The sequence below is a fragment of the Mytilus edulis genome, chromosome 1 (genome assembly GCF_963676685.1).
Source record: "Mytilus edulis chromosome 1, xbMytEdul2.2, whole genome shotgun sequence".
Classification (NCBI taxonomy): Eukaryota; Metazoa; Mollusca; class Bivalvia; order Mytilida; family Mytilidae; genus Mytilus; species Mytilus edulis.
In genome coordinates, this window is record NC_092344.1 from 35699886 (window position 1) to 35722392 (window position 22507).

Consider the following 22507-nt stretch of genomic DNA (forward strand, 5'->3'; position numbering starts at 1 on the left):
AAATAAACAATACTCCTAATGCTCCGGTTGGTTGTCATCGTGCAACACAGTTAATAACACATATAGGAAAATCATAGAACTACATTTATCATAAAACACTGTCAAACATTCAAACATACTATCCACACTCATCTGTGTCCACACTTGTTTATTGTATAATGTATTTCATTTCAATGTAAAAATGTGTTACAAGATCATAATATGATGTCAATACTCGCTGCCCATCTGGAGACTTAATTGGAACAATACATCTTTTAATTCTTATAGTAACACACCATTGGAGACTGTGTGTGGTGTTCTTTTCTGATTTTGTTTTGTTTTTCTAACAGCAATATACAACTAATAGGTGTGGATACCCTAACTATCATCAACGTCCTGTTTAAAGTAACGAGCACATTACGACATCGCTTTCCATATTTTGCTCCGATTTTTTTTTAATTTTTTGTTCAAGATGGTGATAACACTGACTTCTATTAGCTGGACGATGCAAGGGTTTTTATTATTGTCTTTTTCTTTTACGATTTACTGACTAGGTTACTGGTAGAAGACTATTGCGCATGGAAAAAAACGAATTAAATATTATGTTGTATTTTACTTTTTCCAGATCACCTTTGACAACCTTGAACATTGACCAGTCTTTGATTGCTACGTACCAACCATTATACTCATATGTTTATTCATATGTGTATTCTTGTCTCTTGTAGGACGTTGTCTGTCTCAAAGAAGAATACCGGTATATGAAGGATACTGCCGGCTGGACTTGATTTTATTGTGTATCATGCAAGATTTTAGAGACTATGCTATCAAACATGGAATACACAATAATTTTAGATAACCTCTCACCTTTTTAAATATTATAGTTTTATGTCTTATGTAATTTTAAGTGTACTTATCATAACTGAACATTAGAGAATGGCTCGATAGCGATATGAAATAGAATAAAAGGTACATTCAAAGTCTAGAAATTTGAGATTTCTGAAACGTTTTAACTCAATTAGAATTGGTCTGTTGGCTATTCTTTTTCCGACAGAATATGGCCGTGAAAACTTCTATTACTTCTCCCAGACTAAGAACGGATGCCCCAATGAAAAGTCCAAGCGATCCACCAATGTCAGCAAGCATCTGTGATCTCTTATAAAAAAAAGAAGAAAAAAAACATTAAAGAAAACCACTCGGTTTGATCTTCGTCATATATCATGACTAATTTGCTAAATGGGAAAATAGAAAAAAAATATGTGGATTATCGCTACACGAGGTATTTTAAAAGGGAACCCCGTCTTCATCGATCGTGAAAAATATAAGGAATTAATATTTAAAATCGCATTCTTATATTACCATTCTAATGGAATTTCTAACAGATAGGAATATATGTAGGACTCAAATCTATGCATAAACTGGTGGAAATTGATTCCATCCACTACTTCCATTTTTCTTACTCCTAGACGAAAATCGGTCAATATTTTTCTCCAGCATATCTTTATTTTTGCTTCCTCCGATTCAAGTCCCCTCATTCTTTAACCCTAATGTCCATCCCTCTTAACAGTATATGGTGTGTAAAAACTGATAAAAATAATTACTTGATACAGAGGCTCCTCTTCAACTATTTCTCGAGCGGAATCTTGAAGATATATCACAACTTTTATGAAGTTGTCACTGAAAAATAAATCCTTGCAAATAATGTGATGATATAACTGCCTGTCACAATTAAACCTCTCAAACAAAGGCATGTGAATAAGAGAAATTCAGAATATTTAATTTGGAGCTGTGAATTTCTTTCATATGTTTCTGGTGACAAAACACTAAATTTGATGAAATTATCAAACTTTAAGAATACTAGTAATTTAAAGTTATGTATCTAATCAATACCCTAAATGAAATCCCTTAAAGTGATATGAATCCTCAAATTAAAAAAAAAATATGCATATGCTTTTCATAACAAAATGGATAGTATTCATTAATTAACTTATGTAGATCACGGCAGGTATAATTTCCGGCCAGGATCGTGTTTTTTCGAGTGATTTGATCGGGTTTTTTCGAGTGTGACCACTTTTTTTTTCGAGTGATCATCAACAAAAATGTAAACAAACAGACTTCATCTTTAACAAGACGTGATATAGACGTTTGTGTTTAATATACAAAGTTAGTATTTGATTTTGGAAAGATATTACTAACCCGGCATTATTTTTCGTTAAAAAAAGTTAAAATAAGCCTTAAAAATGCTTTAATTCCAAAATACAGAATAAAGCCATTTTTATACCCGTGCACATAACACTGATAATGTTGAAGGAAATGCATAAGTGGAATCTTTATATCCTTAGAAATACAAGCACTTTACAAAATTCTTGTTTTTGCTGTGAAAACGACATTTTGAGACTAAATTCATTTATCTATGCTCGTTTTTTTTTCGGGAGCAGTCCGGGCTTTTTCGAGTGTGTCCATTTTTTTTTCGAGTGATCATACAAATTGCCTATAGTTTAAAATGCTATTTTTCAGTGTATTTACGATTAAAGATAATAAACAAAGTTTCAAATTAAGTAATTTTCCAGGCATGAACCAATGCATTCGTCAGTATGATAATGGTGTTCTAACACTTACATGATATAAACATTCGTTCATTTGTATATATTTTGCTGTTTGTCATATTTAAACTTTCATGTACAGTACATATTCGTGATGTCAACAATATAATGTACGCATAAATAATTTAGATTGAGACGTTCATACAGATATTTGTATTCATAATGAGTTATTATTTTCATTATTTATTATGTATAAAATCTAATTCAAATGTTTTTGTCAATTCGAATAAAAAGGCGAGCGGATTAATTGTGTCTTTTTTTTATATATATTTTTCATTCATGTTTTTTTTGTGTGTTGGGGGCGGGAGTCAGGACTCTATTAGTAGAATGTATTTTATTACATAGCAATTTTCTTATTCTTTTTTGCTGTCCAGTACTGATGTTTCTTACTCCGTTTTTTAATAACATGAATAAGCAGCTGCGCCATGGTCGCATGATACACCTGTCACGTTTTTAAGTTCATTTCTCTTATGCATGGTTGTGTCTTATTATCTATTTCTTGCATGATTAGAAATTTCTCGTATCATCACTACACAGAGAGTGATATGAAAATACGAAAATCTGCGTGAATTTGATCTGCTGGTGTCACACCACCAATTACTCCCTCCAATGTAGAACGTATGTAAAAGTAGTCCTACTCAGACACAAAATAGTGTTTTCGATGTCCTTGTTTGCTTAAACTAACCAACAAATTTTCAAAAATCAAACTTTTGGTGAAAGAGAAATATATTTAGACCATCTTGAGCCAAAATTTACTGGTCTATGAGTTAGAATTAAAAATTGAGGATCAATGCGCTCCACGATATACTAATTAACAATTTCGAGAAAACCAGGGGTTATTTTTGGAGTACGTCTATTCGAAGTCAGTTGTTTTCTTAGAAGGCATTAATGGTATTGGCATGTAGAAAGGTGATACATGTACATATCAGGATATACCTGGTTTCTAAGAAGTTAAACTTAGGGTAAGATATTTAGAAAGCTGCAAAATTTAGTAGAACAGATATGGAATTTTAATAGGTGGTCTGACACCTTATACATCATGAAGAGACGATATTTCGGCATTTTCACTGGCTATTCGTTAGGTCATTGATGACCTTCAAAGGTTACGCCGATGTACATTTCGTGTGCAAAATGCTAGAACAACGATTCTCGGAATTTTTAGTTTAACGCAATGAGAGTGTTGGCCGTATAAAGACAACTAGGTTTAATAACTTGTGAGAATGGGATATCGCTTGATATCAACTCTCGTTATGTAATTCAAATAGTAATAATAAACTTGTCAAAGGCTCGTTTATAATTATATTGAAATTAAACAAGTATGGACACAGACGCAAATTGTCAGTGGGGTTAAAGGTCGTTACAAATGTATTGAAAGCTAGACTGGAAATGTGTATTAACAAATTGAGTTGATGTGTACATGTCTTCATTCAAATGCATTGACTGATAAAAAAAAAGGGGGGCTTCAACTTCCACCCCTCTCTGTGAATTAGTTGTTTGAGTGTTTGAATATGGAGTTTGTTAATAAATAGCTGCACTGTAAGCGCATGATATGTCTTGATTCCTTTTAAGCTTGCTTAAAGGTTGAACTATTTTGTTTTGTACAATTATTAGTCTATTTGTTTTCTCATTTCAGTTGTTTTATATTTGTCATTTTAAGGTCTTTTATAGCTGACTGTGCTGTATGAGCTTTTGTCATTGTTGAAGGCTATTTGGGGACCTGTAGTTGTTAATCTTGTTTTAAATTTTGGAATGTAGCTGAAGTCAACAGACATAGACAATTCACCCAAGTTTTATAAAATGATGTGGAAGTGTTTATGTGAATAATTGAGATGGGAAATGAGGAAAGTGTCAAAGTGACAACAACCCAACCATAGAGTAGACAACAGCTGAAGGCCTCCAATGGGTTTTCAATGTAGCCAGAAACTCCTGCACTTAAAGGTGTCCAAAAACTATAAAATCCCTTCTTTTTTTTAGCATATATAAAAATTCATAACACAGAAATGTATAATCTGAAATTTATTACAATCAAAAGGGACCTTAGGTCAATGGTGTAAACAATTCACCAAAGTTTAATTAAAGGTGATGGATGCATTTTTGTGTTATTGTTCAAAATTGGAAAATTCTCTCTTTTTTAAGGATAAAATCTCTCATCATAACATGATAATGAAAATTCTAAAATTGATAAAATCGATGTGGAGCTTATGTCAATAGATATAAACATTTCAACAAATTTTCTTGAAAGTAGGGGGAAGTGTTTTCTAGTTATTGTCTGAAGTGTGGATGATGGACTAATAGACAAAGTATACTATATTATGTTGTGTGTGAGACATTGGTATAATAAAATGGTTTCGAATGAATAATGATTAGAAACTGTTTAATGCAGTTATTGAGGGAACGACAGTGAAGAAATTCCTGAGATCAATGCGTTTGAATCCTAAGAATTCAATTTTTGTTGAAATGAAACAAAGTTCAATTTTTGACCCTTTGGATCTTAATGTAAACCAATTTGAAAAAGGGACAATCCTGTGCAATTGAATATTTCTTGCTATTGTGCAATACTGTGCAATTAAAAATTTCTTGCTATTGCACAATACTGTGCAATTGGAGATTTCTTGCTATTGTGCAATACTGTGCAATTGAAAATTTCTTGGTATTGAACAATACTGTGCAATTGAAGATTTCTTGCTATTGCAGAATACTGCGCAATTGAAAATTTCTTGCTATTGCACAATACTCAGTTAGTATAATAATTTTTGACCCCGATTTGGACCAACATGAAAACTGGGCCCATAATCAAAAATCTAAGTACATGTTAAGACTCACCATATCAAAGAACCCCAAGAATTCAATTTTTATTAAAATCAAGCTTATTTTAATTTTGGACCCTTTGGACTTTAATGTAGACCAATTAGAAAACAGGACCTAAAATTAAGAATTTGGACATGGTTAGATTTGGCATATCAAATGAAGCACAATACCGTATTTCATTTTTTTGATGAAATCAAACAAAGTTTAATTTTGGCCCCTTATTCCTTGGGACCAAAATTAATCCAAACCTACCTTTTGTGGTCATAAACCTTTATAGATTTCAATTAACTTATACTAAAGTTATTGTTCAAAAACCAAGAAAAATGCTTATTTGGGGCCTGTTTTTTGACCCCTAAATCTTACACTGTTGGAACTAAAATTACCAAAATCTATCCCAACCCTCCTTATGTGGCCATAGACCTCATGTTAAAATATCATAGATTTCTGTTAACCAACTTAAGTTATAGAGCAAAAACCAAGAACAATGCTAATTTGGCCCCTTATTCCTAAACTGTTGAGACCAAAATACCCCAAATCAATCCCACCCTTCCTTTCATGGTCATAAATCTTGTGTCTAAATTTCATATATTTCCATTTTACTTTTACTGAAGTTAGAGTGCGAAAACCGAATGTCTTTGGATGAAGACGATGATGCCAACGTGATACCAATGTACAACCAAAAAGTTTTCAATTTTTGCGGTTGTATAAAAATGATGTCAAATCAAATTTTTAATGGAGTTTGCAACAGTAATTATTCAACTACTCATTTTAATACATCATAAAGTATTAAAGTGTAAATGTCATACAGTCATGGTGATGATGCCTCCGCTAGCATATAACGTTATAAAGGTACATAAATCAAGAACTGTAAAAGTGAAGCTGCTAAAAATTGAACTTAAACCAAGTTTAGAGGTACCGGTAATAAGCATTTGTATACACATTTCACTAAATTTAGTTGAGACAAACTTGAGAAATTTTTCCATTTGTGAAAGGGGATAACCCTAGAATGATAATCAAAGTGCTTGTAATCACTGAATGGCTATTAAAGACTGCTTAAATTTATCAGTTGGTAGTAAAGTGAATTTTGCATTGTATATTGTATACATAGCATTATTTTAAGTCGATTCAACTACTTTTCTGGACAGAGACAGATAACTCCAATTTTCAAAGAAGATTTCATAAAGCAATGGTTTTAGGTAATATTAATTCAACAACCATTCTGGACAAAGAAAGATAACTCCAATTTATTGCCTTGAATCTACAAAAATGTTTGTTTTTGGCCCTCAATTCCTCGACTGTTTGCCCCATAACCCACAAAATAGACCCCAAACTTCTACTTATGGTATTAAATATTATGGTACAGTTTCAAAACAATTGAAATACTTATACACAACTTTTTGTACTGACACAAGATTAATGCTTGTTTTGGGCACCTTTGGAACCCTTATTCATAAACCTTAGGGACTATATATATATAACCGCCCCAAAACAATCCCAAGCTTCCTTTTATGATTATAAATATTATGTTATAATTTATATTGAAATTAAATAACTCGAGTTGATAAAAAGAGATATATATTTTCACTCGTTAGGACACCTATAAATAATTTCTCAATGTCAAAAACTTAACTTTTACAAAAAAACTTCTCGTCTGAAACTACTTGACCAAGTTCATTATCATGAGATAGAGATAACTGTAAACAGCAAGAATGTTCAGTAAAATAAGATCTACAAACAAGTCACCATCACCAAAAACAGATAATTTTGCCATGAATTATATTCTTGTCTTCAATATTAAAGAGTGCCCTTTGTTTGACATGCACTGCAGCAAATAGACTAAGGTGAGTGACACAGGCTCTTAAGAAACTCTATAATGTTTAATAAAATCCCATAACTGATCATAACTCGGAAACGTAAAATCAATAATTTCTAAAAATTCGAAAGGGAAGATACCTCAATAGTAAATTGGTTACAGCGTTTTCGAGTTTTTGTCCGACATGCTGACGATGGACGAATGGACTACGGAGTATCATAATACGTCCGTATAAAAACTCAATGGTTCACCACGAAATTCTTATTTACTTTGACAACAAAAGTACCAAAGTGGAAATGGATTAATATAAGTTGCAATAACTTGTTTCCCAATCAACTATTAATAAATATGTTTAAACTAACAAAAGTACCATGAAATGAAGTTAAAAATATTATGATTCTCCTGCACTTTGTTCTAAATACCTTTTATAAAGGTATAAATAATTTCTAATTTAATACTGGAAAGTTGTGTTAGATCGATTCTGAACAGAAAACTTATTTCACTTCATAAAAGAGAGAAAATAATTTGACGATTAAATGTGTGTCATGCATGATGGTAAACATAAGATATGTTATGAAAAACTTGAATATAATTGTAATACTATTACCTCAATGTTTAATAAGATATGCACTGTGAATATGCAAAGCACATGTATTCTGGTTTTAAATAACTGAACTAAAATTTTTAAAATGTTGGTCAGAAAGAATTTTGAATAAATGATAGTAATTCTTAATTTTTGACTTACCCTGCTTCCCTGAAGGGGTCTGAATACAAAGAGGCTAATTCACAACTGAATGGTGAGCTTTTGTATATCTGTTCACATACTTTGTCCAAATATAAACCCTTTAAATGAGAAATAGTATTTTTTGGAAAAAATTTCTGATGTTAAACATTAGAAAAAAATTACCGGAAATTTCTCTAATGGTATACCTGCATACTTCATGTGAATCAATGTAATATTAGAACATCTTCAATGTTACACGTTACGATTTTATCATTCTATTGAAATGTGCTAATTGATAATCTTAAGGGTTTCGTATGCAAAACAGTAGTTGTCCCTGTCGAAAATATCAACTTTTTCCAAAGTCAGTCTCGTGCCACTTTGTAATCTTCCTTTGGAGATCAATGAGAAACGGAAGATAGTATTTTCCATATATACTCAAAAGAGCAGAACGATCGTACAGCCAATCATCATACATTTACAGACATCTTTCAACGCTTTATGCAGTAATTCAGATATTTTAAAAGACAAGTTTCGCATGCGTTGGATATGTTTACAATTGTAATGGCGTTTGTGAAATTTTAATTTCTATTCAATAGTCTTTTGTTTTTAAACGTTCTTTCTTTGATATATTAGATACTAAATGGATACGATTGCAGAATATAAAAAATAAAGGCCTATGATGGCAGAATATTAAACATAAAGGCCTATGTTGGCAAAATATAAAACATTAAGGCCTATTATAGTAGAATATAAAGCAAAATATCAACATAAAGGCCTATGATTGTAAAATATAAAACATAAAGGCCTACGATTGTAGAATATAAAACATAAAGGCCTATGATTGTAGAATATAAAACATAAAGGCCTATGATTGCAAAAAATCAACTGAAAGGCCTATGATTGTAGAATATAAAGTATAAAGGCCTTTGATAAATTACCTACCACATTTGGTCCTGTGTGCCATTGGTGCCGAGTTAGTTTCAAAGAATATGTGTTTTCTCTTGAATAAAAAGATAGTTTAAAAAAAAATATAATATAGATTGCAACACTACTAAAGCTATTCAGCAATGCTCGCACAAATAACTAGCTAGATGCAAAAAATATCCCCATCACACTTTTGAAAGACGGAATAGTTGAAAGAATTCTTCATATTTAGTCAAAGAGTGGTGAGTCGTTTCATTTGAGCATGTTTCGGCAATGCCGCATGCCTACTTTCAATGTAAGATACCACCAATTGCAAATAGCATAATGCTTTTAAAACACGACAACGCATGAATTCTTGTTTTTGTCTTGGAAATCGTATTTATATGTTAGTTATGGACTTTGAACTTGCTTTCAGTAATGGTGAGTATTCTTAGATTGGTGTCTTTTGTCTTTTTGTGCTTGGTGTTAATAAAATGAATGAAGCCCTTTAACAAACTGATTCAACAGTGTGTTCTTGTGTGTTTTCATGTTACACCACTAATAAATCATGTTGTTGTTTGTTTTTATTTGAATTGTTTTCATGTCATAACTATTTGTAGCTTACTTTGTAAGCCTGTACGGTACCATATAAGATGAATATGACGAAGTTCTTACAGTGTGAGTTTATTTTACAAACACCAGGCGAGTTATCTTTATCTATATATATGTGATAAATCGGTTAAATTAAACACCAGCAATATTCTGAATAGGTCGATTCAAGTTTTCTCTGTAGACGGTCCGAGTTGTCTCCATAGACGGTCAGAGATGTCATGTTGCTATGGTTTTTTCTCGATTAAATCGTTACACTTTATGGGCATTTGATAGGTGACGATACGATATGGTTTTGCTCGTTGATGAAGATTGTATCTAAACTTGTTCTTGGTGGGGTTCATGTTCCTCAGTCTTTAGTTTTCTATGTTGTGTCTTGTGTACTATTATTTTTCTGTTTGTCTTTTTCTTTTTCCGCCATGGCGTTGTCAGTTTGAGTTTCATTGTCCCTCTAGTATCGTTCGTCCCTCTTTTGTATAGTAACCTATAACTGCCTAAATCGACTTCGCTTGGACTCTATAGGATATACCGATTTTGAAATAAGATGTGTAATTATTTCCTGGATAGTCGTTTTATTGTCATTCATACCACATCTTCTTATTTGATATTGTAACGAAAGTGACAGGTTTTCCGGGTTTTTTTTTTAGCTGGAGAATACAAAGATTTTTTTATTTAAATATACAATTTAAGTACTTGGACAAACCCATCACCTTCCTAAAAGATACTAAACACTCGCACCAATGTCTATGCGACAAACCCATCACATACCTACAAGATAATGGACAATCGCACCAATTTCTTCTTTCAGGCGACAAATATAATTCGCGAGCTCTTAAATAACATGGTGATGGTTCTGTAACAAAAATTTTGCGCTTATATTTAACATTATAAAACGCAATTATTCTCAAAGACTGTGCAGGGTACAACAAATAAAACTACAGGAACTTTTTCTTTATGGCAAAATACCAGTATTTTTAAGGATTTTTCTGCTTTTCTAAACATTTTGAATTATCAAACAAATTAGTGATTGTCTTTATTTGTATTTTAAGTTCGGTCAGGTATTAACTGATTCCGTGGTCCCCCTTTTGTCTTTCTCAAATTTCAAAATTAACTTAAAATCTGTTGTATTTGCATTTGTTTTACGATAGAAGAGGTGATTTGTCTTTTCCTATTGTTAATTATCCGTTTTTGATGGTGACGTTCCCTTGGCACCATTTTATGGTGTTTTTATATCTCAACTTGTTCGATTCGCTCATGTAATATAACAAAGAATTCGATTTTAACGAAAGTAATCTCGGTATAACTGATTTATTATTACACCATTGTTTTCACTTTCACAAACTTGACAACTTTTTGTGTGCGCAAGTATGGACGATTGTTTCATGCATACATTCTACAAACTAAAATATAAGATACCCTTGACATCAGGCATGTAAACAGCTATTACAAAAAGAGAAAAGACAAGCTTTTGGAAAATCATTATTAATATCTATACGAATCTATATATATATATGTGTTACCTCCTATTATCTTGTTGTAGCAGTTTGATCCTTTAATATTTCCAACTTGCCATAGAAGAGAATCAAGATCAGGGTCAAAACAGCTACACTCGTCGTATAAAAGTTCCTCCCAACATAACTGTAAACAAACCTATATCAAGGGAAATACAAGTTACAAGTGTCTGTTAAAATTTCGTGGAAGTGAAATTAATTCTGTACCCTTTTATAGTCGATATAACAACAAAAAATGAATTTCAAGTCAATAACACACATGTTTTATTATCCGATACGTAACCGATATATATGTACCTTTGATGTGTACATTCGTCCATATATTTGTTTTTCGTTTTGACAGTCACCATAATCACCACCAAGTCTTTTTATTTGTCTCTGATAAAATAAGAGCAGAATTAAGTGTGGTAAAATCCAATAGAATGAGGGCCAACAATTTCATATGTAGTATGAATATTCAAAAACGAGTTCAAATATTACAACTGCATATAAATGAAATTTATATTCCTATTATCAACGTCCAGTTTGATAAAAAAAAAATCTAAAAAGCTGACGAATTTGAAACGTTAATGGAATGGTGACTGAGATAGCTTTTACAAATCTTTCTAATTTCTTGCTGAATAGGTGGCAGAAAGCGTCAGTAATGATGACACAAAACAGGGTCGCGTTCAATATCGTAGCAGCTACATAGGGCAACCGTTAGATTTATGACTATTGAAGTGTAGCTAGCCTAGTTGCTACATAGAAATTGATAGCAAGGTTGCGTTCAATATCGTAGCGGCTACTTAGGGCTCTGTCAGGTTAAACTACAAACAACCACATAAAACCAGTTTGAAACAATATCAGAGATTATTCTATATTGGTATTATTTTAGTAGGTTTCTCTATATGAAAAGAAAGCATATTCACCTGAGAAAGTGTTATTCACCGCGCTAAACGTCACGCGCTTTTACATGCAACGTTATGGTAAAATGTTTCATGTAAAAAAAAAATGGTATATGTTTGTCATTTTCTTCTCTCGGACTATGGAATAAAACAATTACTGTGCTTTGTTTCGGTAAATATGGGGTTTTATTGACTTTTGAAAAAACTGATATTCACTTCGGCCGTCGGCCTCAGTGAATATCATTTTTTCAAAAGTCAATAAAACCGCATATTTACCTCATCAAAAGACAGTAATTGTATAATATTTGTGAGACAAACTCACATTAAAGCGTATTTATAGCAAACTAATTTTAACAAAAGTAAGTAGACCTCCCGAAGACATTTGTTTTTAAAAAGATACTTAATCGAATTAATGTAGCTTTAAGATTTAAAAATTAAACATACCGATTTTATTGCTATGTATCCAACATCCCCACCTGAAACCGTGACACCTTCTTCAAAAGGAAATGGAAAGGTGTTCTTGTCGTGTACTGTAAATCGCATACCATACTCTATATTCCTCTGTTGGTGTGTTTCAAGGTTAAGTTCCAATGTTATTCCTTGATAAAAAAAATGTTCATCTAAACATTTTTCACTGATCAAAAGTTATCATTACTTTAAATTGGATTTATAAAGAGTAAATAAAGATATTCTATTAAAATAATTTCCCTCAATATATAATGCTTCTCAAAATTTTTTACGGTGGCGTATTAATAGGTGCATAAGAAAAGGAAATTACAAATATTAAACAAAATGTCAAGAAATATATATATAAAAAAACTAACAAGATACCACGACATTGTAACGGTGATGTTGTTTAAAAAGCTTGCAAATTTAGATAAGAGCGATGTTCACTTATCGACCCTTTGAATACATTTATTCTCACGGTTATCAATTTAAAATTGTATTTTAATAAGATCTGATGAAATTTTTTTCGTTATTACTGACATTGCTTTCTTTATAAATTTTTGTAAACCTAGCTATAACGAATTATTAAAGGGACATTTTCAACGACATATATATAGAGAATAATACATGGCAAAATCCGTATCATATGTCGTATCATCCCGAGACATCAATATCAGCCCAAGGGCCTTTAGGCCCGAGGGATGATATTGGTCGAGGGTGATACGGCATGTGATACGGATTTTGCCATGTATTATACGCTTTATCATATATTTCAACAGAAGAGTATTATATTATATGAACTGTTTTCTGATTCATAGCACTGGGTTACCTTCAGTTCTACTTTTGTCTTGTTTCAAAGGCCTTAAAAGAACTGCTCAATTACTTATCCGAAGCACCTGGGTTACCTTACAATTTGCGTGCTGTTGTTTTAAAAATATTTTGTTTATTATTGTATTAATTTGTGTGTTTTGTATTTTTCATAGTTGCATTTAGTGTGCCAAAAAATATGAAAACCTGACGTTCGTGACGTCACATACAATGTGAAAACTCGACGTTCGTGACGTCACATACCAAACAATGACGTCATTCAAAGGGACATTTTCAACGACATATATATATATATATATATATATACAACTCGTTTAAACATCAACCCAAAAATATTAGATCTGAAAGTGAAACGCCTATGAACCATTTATTTGGTTGACTGTTTCGATCCACAAAAATCATTTCTTATGCAGGTAAAAATTATTATAAACATACTTTTTATCCTGCAATTAAAAATCAAACGGACCTAGATTTTTTTGTTACCTTTAATAAAGTCATGTTCAATTACGCTTGTTTACAATCAGGTTTTATGGACGAAATATGCGAAATTATGATAACAATACTCTTCAGTTTCAGTTTTGTAGACGAACTACGCTTGATCACCATGTCGGAAAGAAACTGAGCTTGGCTTCAACGGCGCTTACTAGTAAGGAGGACTATACGTGAAGCAAGTTTTAACATTTTCTATACTAACCGCCTTCATGGCGGTGAGAAACTGAGCTCGTCTTACTAGTTATGATGATTATACGCGAATCATGCTGCAAGACATGTTCTACGCTAACCGCTTTCATGGCCTTGAAGACCACTGATCTTGGCTAAATAGTCAGGAGGATTAAATGTGAATCAAGATCCATACTTACCACCTTGAAGACCACTAAGCTTGGTTAAATAGTCAGGAGGATTAAATGTAAAACAAGTTCCATACTTCGATGACACATAAGAAGAAGGCCTACAATAATGATGTACAATCTCGTTGAATTATAGATTAGACTTCAATTTATGGTCACTGGAGCATGCGAGTTCCGTAGATCTTTATGTCAATCATATTGGAATAATGTACATTTTGACCCAAAAAAAAACCTTCACCACACTATCATATTACAGGCATCCCGGTAAATTTATTTTTAGGAAGATTCACTTGGTTTTTTTTTTAACTATTTGTATAGTTATCAAAGGTACCAGGATTATAATTTAGTACGCCAGACGCGCGTTTCGTCTACATAAGACTCATCAGTGACGCTCATATCAAAATATTTATAAAGCCAAATAAGTACAAAGTTAAAGAGCATTGAGGATCCAAAATTCCAAAAAAGTTGTGCCAAAATACGGCTAAGGTAATCTATGCCTGGTATAAGAAAATCCTTAGTTTTTCGAAAAATTCAAACTTTTGTAAACATGAAATTTATGAAAATGACCACATTATTGATATTCATGTCAACACCGAAGTGTTGACTACTGGGCTGGTGATACCCTCGGGGACGAAACGTCCACCAGCAGTGGCATCGACCCAGTGGTGTGTGTGTTATTAAATAATCCCAGAAATCCTCATTTTTTGAAGATTTTTACAGTATTTTGCCGAAAAAAGACTTTAAAATGCATTCTTATTTATTTTTATAACTTTCATGTAAACTGTATCAATTCAAAACATATGCACCAATCTTGTTATTTTAACTCTAATATAGTTGTTGGTGTTATTATATAACATATGCAGTATTGGATACATTTAACTTATGTTTAATAAATTTGTTATTACTTAAATCCAGAAATTCTCACTTTTTCTTGATTTTTTTTACTTTTTTGCCCAAAAATGGTGAAAAAATGCCCAAAAATATTAGAAAATCAAATTTTATGGCAAAGACATATTAGTTTCACCAGGAAATCCTTCACAACACTACTTTTGAGATTGGGCCAAAATGGCCCTTAATGACCCTTCTCCTTTGTTTATAGTCATGATCTTAAAAGTATGACATTAATTTTATCGGGTTTTATCGTTCTTTAAAGTGACATTAGCCTCGATTTTGATTGTTAAAGCAAAGAAAAACAAATAGTTTGGTGTGAAACTTTGACAAGAACGAAATTTTTGATAATAATTAGTAATTAGACTTTTATCAGTCAGTTTCTTTCAATTGTGTTTTAATACCGCCAAAAGTTAAAAACTTTTTCACGGATTATAATTTGCAAGACATCAATACGATTTTATTGGGATCCTTGTTGCAAGACACAATGGCTGCTCCAGTCTAGAATACTACGTATTTGTCGATAATGAAATGTGTTTGCCAAAGCCAAACCTAATAAAGATTCGTTGTTAGTCAAACTTATAAAAATAATTTATGGGTAATTGGAAGAATATATATATAAAAGTGCATTAAAAATATTTTCTTCCTATTATCCACATTTTTAAGTCATTGATTGAACGTCTAGTGCCTGTGATTATAGAGTCGAATATTAGAAAGCCAATGATGTATGAGGATGTTGAAGATGTACAAGTATAAGAACATTAAGAGCAATATAACCAATAAAGGCAACAGTTGTATACCGGTGCTCAAAGTCTTAGATCGATTAAGAGAAAACAAATCTGGGTTATAAACAACAAAAAAGAGCACTGAAGTGCAACCAAAACAAACGCCAACATACAAAGAAACGAGCTATTTGATAACTTGTGCCATATTCCTGACTTGTTTGGGATATTTCAAATAAATATGGTGGTTTAAACATGGTTTAATGACTAGCCAAAACCTCCTGCTTTATGACAAAAACGACCTGATAAAATAGCCAAATTCATCTAAGGTCAACTTTGCCTGCGGGATTTTAAAACTTTAGTATCTAATAACTAAGAAATTTATTAACGAACATTTTTAAAATGGTTTGTTATAAATCATGTCAGTTCCGAAGTACTGACTACCCAGCTGATGATACCCTCATTACCCCATTACCACCCACGTGTAGCATTAGGTGTTATAAAGTTATTTTGTTGTATTGTTCATCTGTAACAGTGTAAATTGTCATTGCCAAATCCATTCAAAATCTTCCCCGTATATTAAAACTCCAGCACTAAGGACATAAAGTCTAAACTTGATGTGTAAGTTCTTGAGAAGGTTAAAGTTGTATTCAGTTATCAGTTGTATGTAGACTGAACATAGAGCCCGAGGGTATTACAATCTTTTTATCGTTATATTGTTATATAGCAGGCTTCATTGGTCAAATATACATGAGGCATTTCATCATTAAGTCCAACTTTAAGCAAACGATATGTAATGTATAAGGGATTAACATCCTTAGTTATTTTGTCATACAATTTAGCATATAGTTTATTTTCTTTTTGTTTTTCGAAATATATGTATATTTAGTCTTGGGGATTTCAAATTGTCGCCGTCTTGGCCCTAACGGGCTATGTGTTTGAGGCTGCATAAAACTCAGCAGTTCTCACTACTTGTTATCTTGAATGTTGCCGATTTTGACTCATGCCGTGAATATGTTAAGATCAAGCGTTAGAGTTTCAAAAATAGTAAAGTAGATCTCAAATGCTGGACTTAAAATCTTCAGTGGTTTAAAGCTTTAAGCTGAACATCACATCTCAGTTGCCGGTGTTGATACAGCAGGCCGCCGATAGACTTAAAATATTTTGCGCTGGACATCTCTTTATTGAGGTGCCTGAATGGGGGGGGGGGGGGGGGTCTCATCACGATTCACGAGTTGATTTTTTTTGTCAATTACGATTCACAGAAAATAAATTTCCATGATCACAGATCACGAAAATATAAAAAAAAAAGACTCTAGCTGTAGAAAAACGGATCACGATAGCGAAAATGCGCCGATCACGAAGAATGAAAATAACCCATCAGGCCCTTCTTTATTAAGCTACAAGAGTTCAAGAAGGCACCGTGTTATTAAAACACATAATATGAGACATGATGAATTTTCTAACAAGCTAATTTCCATAAGCAGATAACTGGATTGTGTTACTTATGTAGTAACCATATACATGTCCAGTAATCGTATACTTACGTTTCACAAGAACCATTGACTTGAGCATATTTACAGTTCACCAACATATTACCAACCAGGTGAGTCTACAGTATAAAGTATCCATGAGTAAAATATTTGTCAGAATGATTATTTATGTCCCTCAGCAGAGACATATCTCTGCCCTCAGTCATAAAAAGTCATCGTAAGAAAATACATGGCTAATCATGGGCCCCCTATTGGAATACAAATATCTATTTATCTTATTTATTTGAGTAAATTTTGTAACATATTTTTGAAATACTCTTTTCATATGTAGTTCCGTCACGAATTCAATATTCGAAGTTTGCTCAAATTCCATGAAGCTATTTAATTTGGGTCTCACATGACACATTCGTCTATTTACTCGCTTCTTACAAAGAGAAGGTCAACAGTATAATTTTGCAACAATATCTGTAGCAACTAGGCTAGCTACACGTTCAATAGTCACAAATCTACGTAGCTCTGTGTAGACGCTACAATACTGAACGTAACCCTGATAAATTAAAATTTGATCGAAACGAGGCGTTTATGTTTGTATTGCGTGTGATTTAAATCAATGGCACCAACGGATGCTGAAAAATTAATAATAATTTCATAAATTTGTAATTCAGATTGAGATTATTAATGGACTGCCCGGGGTGTACAAGTGAGATGTATATATGCATATGGGTATTCACGAATCATTATAGTGATGGTCATTGATTGACTGAAGTCGCTTCAACATAAATTGTCTGTATGGGTCATGTTACGACGATCTTCGCTAGCGAAGGGTTACACGACTCACTCCTCATATGGGATCGTAACCCTTGGCTACCATGGATGTGTCACGACAAGAGTAAATTATTATCGACATATAAAAAAGTCAGGATAAACTACCAAAAAACATGTCATCAATCTGATTTCTATATTCAATAATAGTTGGAGCGGATTTTTACGAACAATTTATGGTTCGATTAAGAAAGATTGGTTAATATCAGTTTTTCTTGTTTCAGAATCCCTTCATTGTTGGAACTACAATAGTATATATTTTTCTATTTGTGTATTTATTTTCCTTTTCTATTTGTTTATTTTGCCACATTTTTTAACATTTTCTAGTCCCTAGACTAAAGCTACATATCACTGACTGTTGTCAATTTTTACACAGATCTTAACGAACACTGTGTGCTGTTCATGTAATTTTCAATGTTGTGTTTTGTGTTTTGTGTATTGTTGAGTTTTTTTTCATGACATGTCAGTTTGTTTTCGAATTATTAGTTTGAATATCCATTAGTTATTTTTCGCCTCTCTTTAAGAAAATAATATTTTTTAACAAATTATCTTTATTTCAAACTTACATACGAGTAGTCGTATTCAGCATATCCATTATTACAGACAGTTACCGATGGAAACTCGGAGTGACGGTCTAATTTATATGTAGTTTGGGTTGGAAAGGACGCATACAGAACAAATATCTTGACCAGCTGATACACAACGAGGCCTAAACAGGCAAGGAATGCCAATACCCACACTAATCTTGTATATATGGACTTTGAAGACACAATATTAGATATGCCATGCACAGTAGATCTAGATGCTATATCAGTTAATATGTGTTTTAAGATTTGATTGGAATCGCTGTTTTTGTGTGTCGTTACGTCATTCCTCATAACATCAGAAGGCCATACTACAGATGGTGTCCTAGACAAGAAAATATCTTCATTACTTTTCCTCGCCAATTGGTCCATACCTCTATAACAAACAAAAATTATTTTAATAGGTGTTACCAACTTCGCTAGCCAAGGGAGGGGAGGGAATCTGATTGTAACCCTTGGCTAGTGAAGTCGAGGATGTAAATAAGTGAAATTTAAAAAATCTAGAATTTAAAATTGATACTTTAAGTCAAAAGAGCAAATTTCAGGAACAAAATTAGCGAAAAAATATTTGATAGGTTATGATCGGTTATGGAGCTCTTTTTCGGGAAAAATTAATGGATGGAAAAGTCTAACTCGAACTTTAACCTTATATAGATATAGGAAGATGTGGTGTGAGTGCCAATGAGACAACTCTCCATCCAAATAACAATTTATAAAAATAAACCATTATAGGTCATTGAATGGCCTTCAACACTGAGCATTGGCTAACATCGAACAACAAGCTATAAAGGGCCCCAAAATTACTAGTGTAAAATCATTCAAACGGGAAAACCAACGGTCTTATCTATATAAAAAAACGAGAAACACGTATAAATTACATAAACAAACGACAACTACTGTACATCAGATTCCTGACTTAGGACAGGTGCAAACATTTGCAGCGGGATTAAACGTTTTAATGGTACCAAACCTTCTCCCTTTTTCTGAAACAATAATATAACATCACAACATAGAAAAACACACGATAAAATATCAATTGGAAGGCTTAACTCAATCAAAAAACGTAAATTAACACACTGTTTGTATGGGTTTTATTTGGGTCTCAAATCAAAAGAAAGGAAATCTAAAATCTGCTTAAATTTTGGCAAATTACCTTTTATGAGCCATTGAAGTCTTAGATGAAAAGAAAAATGGGTGTTATGGTGCAAAATATTTTAACCTATATCGAAGGGAGAAAAAACAAGGAGTCCGAACATTTAACAAAAACATCACAAACCTCACCTAAGGACGTCCTTAAACCTGGAAAGAGTATAGAAATACAGTACTTTTAGTGAATGTGCTGCTCAAGTTCTTCCTTTAAACAGACGGACGGGGTCATCCCAATATTCTGTAAACCCGATTGGTGAGGTGCCTTTAAGCCCGACACAAGATATATAAAAGAGCTGCGTATGGTATTAGAAAATCTTGTGAAAAATTACTAGTAGTTGGTGTGCTGTCTGAATCTGTCTTTCTTCTCATTTTATTGACGAAACCCATGATACCATATTAAGGAGCTACCATTTATTTTTTTAAGGGAGGGGAGGGTGGTGATTAACAAAAGCAGGATGAAAATGTATGTAAAAATGTCAGGACAAACTAACTTTTAAAAATCAGGACCAAATAGATGAAAAATAAACGGCTTGGCAGAGATTACAACTAAAAATAAATGCAGGACAACATTTTTCATTCACCCCCCCCCTCCTAAAAATCAAATGGTTGCTCCCTAAAATATCTAAAACCCACTGCCACCATAGACCTTATGAAAATGTCGGATTTTCAAAACAATACGACAAATTAATGCACTCAAATAAAACAAATCACTATAAGTCTTCCATTAAAGCTCAAGGTTGGTGTCGTTGAAGGATATTAATAACGAAATTACGCATATTAAATGCTCTCCGATGTACAAGGTTTTTTTTTTATTGATGACAATATAACGTTTTTTGAAATCTGAGAAGCCAAGTGCAAATGCCAGCAAAACGGAACTAACTTATAGAAACATATACATGACAAACAAATCATCACGAAGGAGTTGGTGAAAATTAACAATATTTTTAAATCCACAAGTGAAATACAAAAAGGAACACTACAACCAACGACAACCAACGACAACCTACGACAACCAACGACAACCAACGACAACCTACGACAACCTACGACAACCAACGACAACCTACGAATTACAATTACTTTATACTTTCTTAGAAAACATCACCTCTTATCTGATTCTCAGTTCATTCGAAATACTAGTATAAGATAAGACGCGTGCCATTGCAAATCGTCTTTTATTTGCATAATTGTCAATTACATATTTACTAAATATTTTTTAAATATTGAATTATTGTTTGTCACGACTGTCTCTTTTTCTGATATACCAACTGCACCGTCATGGAAAGTAAAAAATTAAACAGTAAACTTTAAAGAAATACATAGTAAATCTTAGTTGCAAATAAATATTTGAAATTTGTCTTCAATAAATACCTTGTGTCTCCTTCGTCCATTTATTCATCTGTTCGTCATCATCAGAAATTAAATTAAGATCAATGAATCGCATGTTCAAAGCGGTATCAACAAGGGTGACATTAAGCATTGTTTACTAACCGTTGCAGTTTTAATTACATATGAATTATATATTACAGTGTACAGCATATAACCGTACCGTGTATTCCAGAAAATCAAGATCAAACCTACAATCAATAATTAAATTTTGTAATTGTCAATTCGAAATTTTGTCCAGTTGGTCCCTGAAGTGATTTCCCTTGAATACTACATAATGATAATGCTGATTGGTCCATTAACAGATACATTGTTTGATCCTGTCTCCATGTATTATTAATGTGAATAATGATTTTAAAAGTCATACCAGTGGCGGATCCAGAAATGTTCATAAGTGGGTGCCCACTGACTGCCTAAGATAGGACCCGCTCCGGTCATGCTTCAGTGATTCCCTATATAATCAACCATTTTTTTCCCAGTAAAGTAATACTTATAAATTTATAATCTACTTATTCCAATGGTCTGCAACAAATAAATACCTGTGAAAAATCGGTGCAAATGAAATAATCTATATTTTTTTCAAATACGGTCAAATTATTTCAATATGTTGAACTTTGACTTTATTCTGGAATTATGATAACTTAGAAATGGTATTAGGATGACGGATGTCAAGTTGGTTCAATATTCAACATTCATTTTTTTGTTGTTTTTTTGTTATTTGTTTGTTTTGCAGCATTCATTTTCAATATTCAACATTAAATTTCCAACATTCAATTTTCAACTTTCGTCATTCGTTTTCAACATTCAACATTCGTTTTCTACATTCAATTTTCAACATTCAACATTCGTTTTCAACATTCAATTTTCAACTGTCAACATTCGTTTTCAAAATTCAATATTCGTTTTCAACATTCAACATTTGTTATAAACATTCGATTTTCAACATTCAACATCAGTTTTCAACTGTCAATATTAGTTTTCAACATCGAACATTCGATTTTCAACATTCAACTTTCGTTTTCAACTTTCAACTTTCGTTTTCAACATTCAACATATGTTTTTAACATTCAACATTCGTTTTCAACATTCAACATTCGTTTTCAACTTTCAACATTCGTTTTCTACATTCATCATTCGTTTTCAACATTCAACATTCGTTTTCAGTATTCAACATTCGTTTTTTAAATTCAACTTTCGTTTCCAACATTCAACATTCGTTTTCAAAATTCAGCATTCGTTTTCAACATTCGATTTAAACAATCAACTTTCGTTTTCAACATTCAACATGCGTTTTCAACATTCAACATTCGTTTTTAACATTCCACATTATTCAACATTTGTTTTCAACATTCAATTTTCAACAATCAACATTCATTTTCAACATTCAACATTCGTTTTCAACATTCAACATTCGTTTTCAATATTGAACATTTGAATTCATCATTCAGCATTCGTTTTCAACATTCAATTTTCAACTTTCAACATTAGTTTTCAACATTCAACATTCGT

The 22507-nt window shown here is 32.3% G+C and overlaps 1 protein-coding gene across 1 annotated transcript; it reads right to left on the reverse strand.

The window, feature by feature from the left end:
• Window positions 1-153: 153 nt before the first annotated feature.
• Window positions 154-21390, reverse strand: LOC139481900 (acid-sensing ion channel 4-A-like). Its single transcript, XM_071265422.1, has 12 exons — window positions 20984-21390; window positions 18446-18839; window positions 17112-17176; window positions 13967-14055; window positions 12276-12430; window positions 11245-11325; window positions 10957-11086; window positions 10205-10289; window positions 8867-8924; window positions 7946-8043; window positions 1578-1653; window positions 154-1131 (listed from the first exon to the last, which is right to left on the reverse strand). The coding sequence occupies exons 1-12, from the start codon at window positions 21001-21003 to the stop codon at window positions 991-993; spliced, it is 1392 nt and encodes a 463-aa protein (XP_071121523.1). The 5' UTR covers window positions 21004-21390; the 3' UTR covers window positions 154-990.
• Between the last annotated feature and the right edge of the window lie 1117 nt (window positions 21391-22507).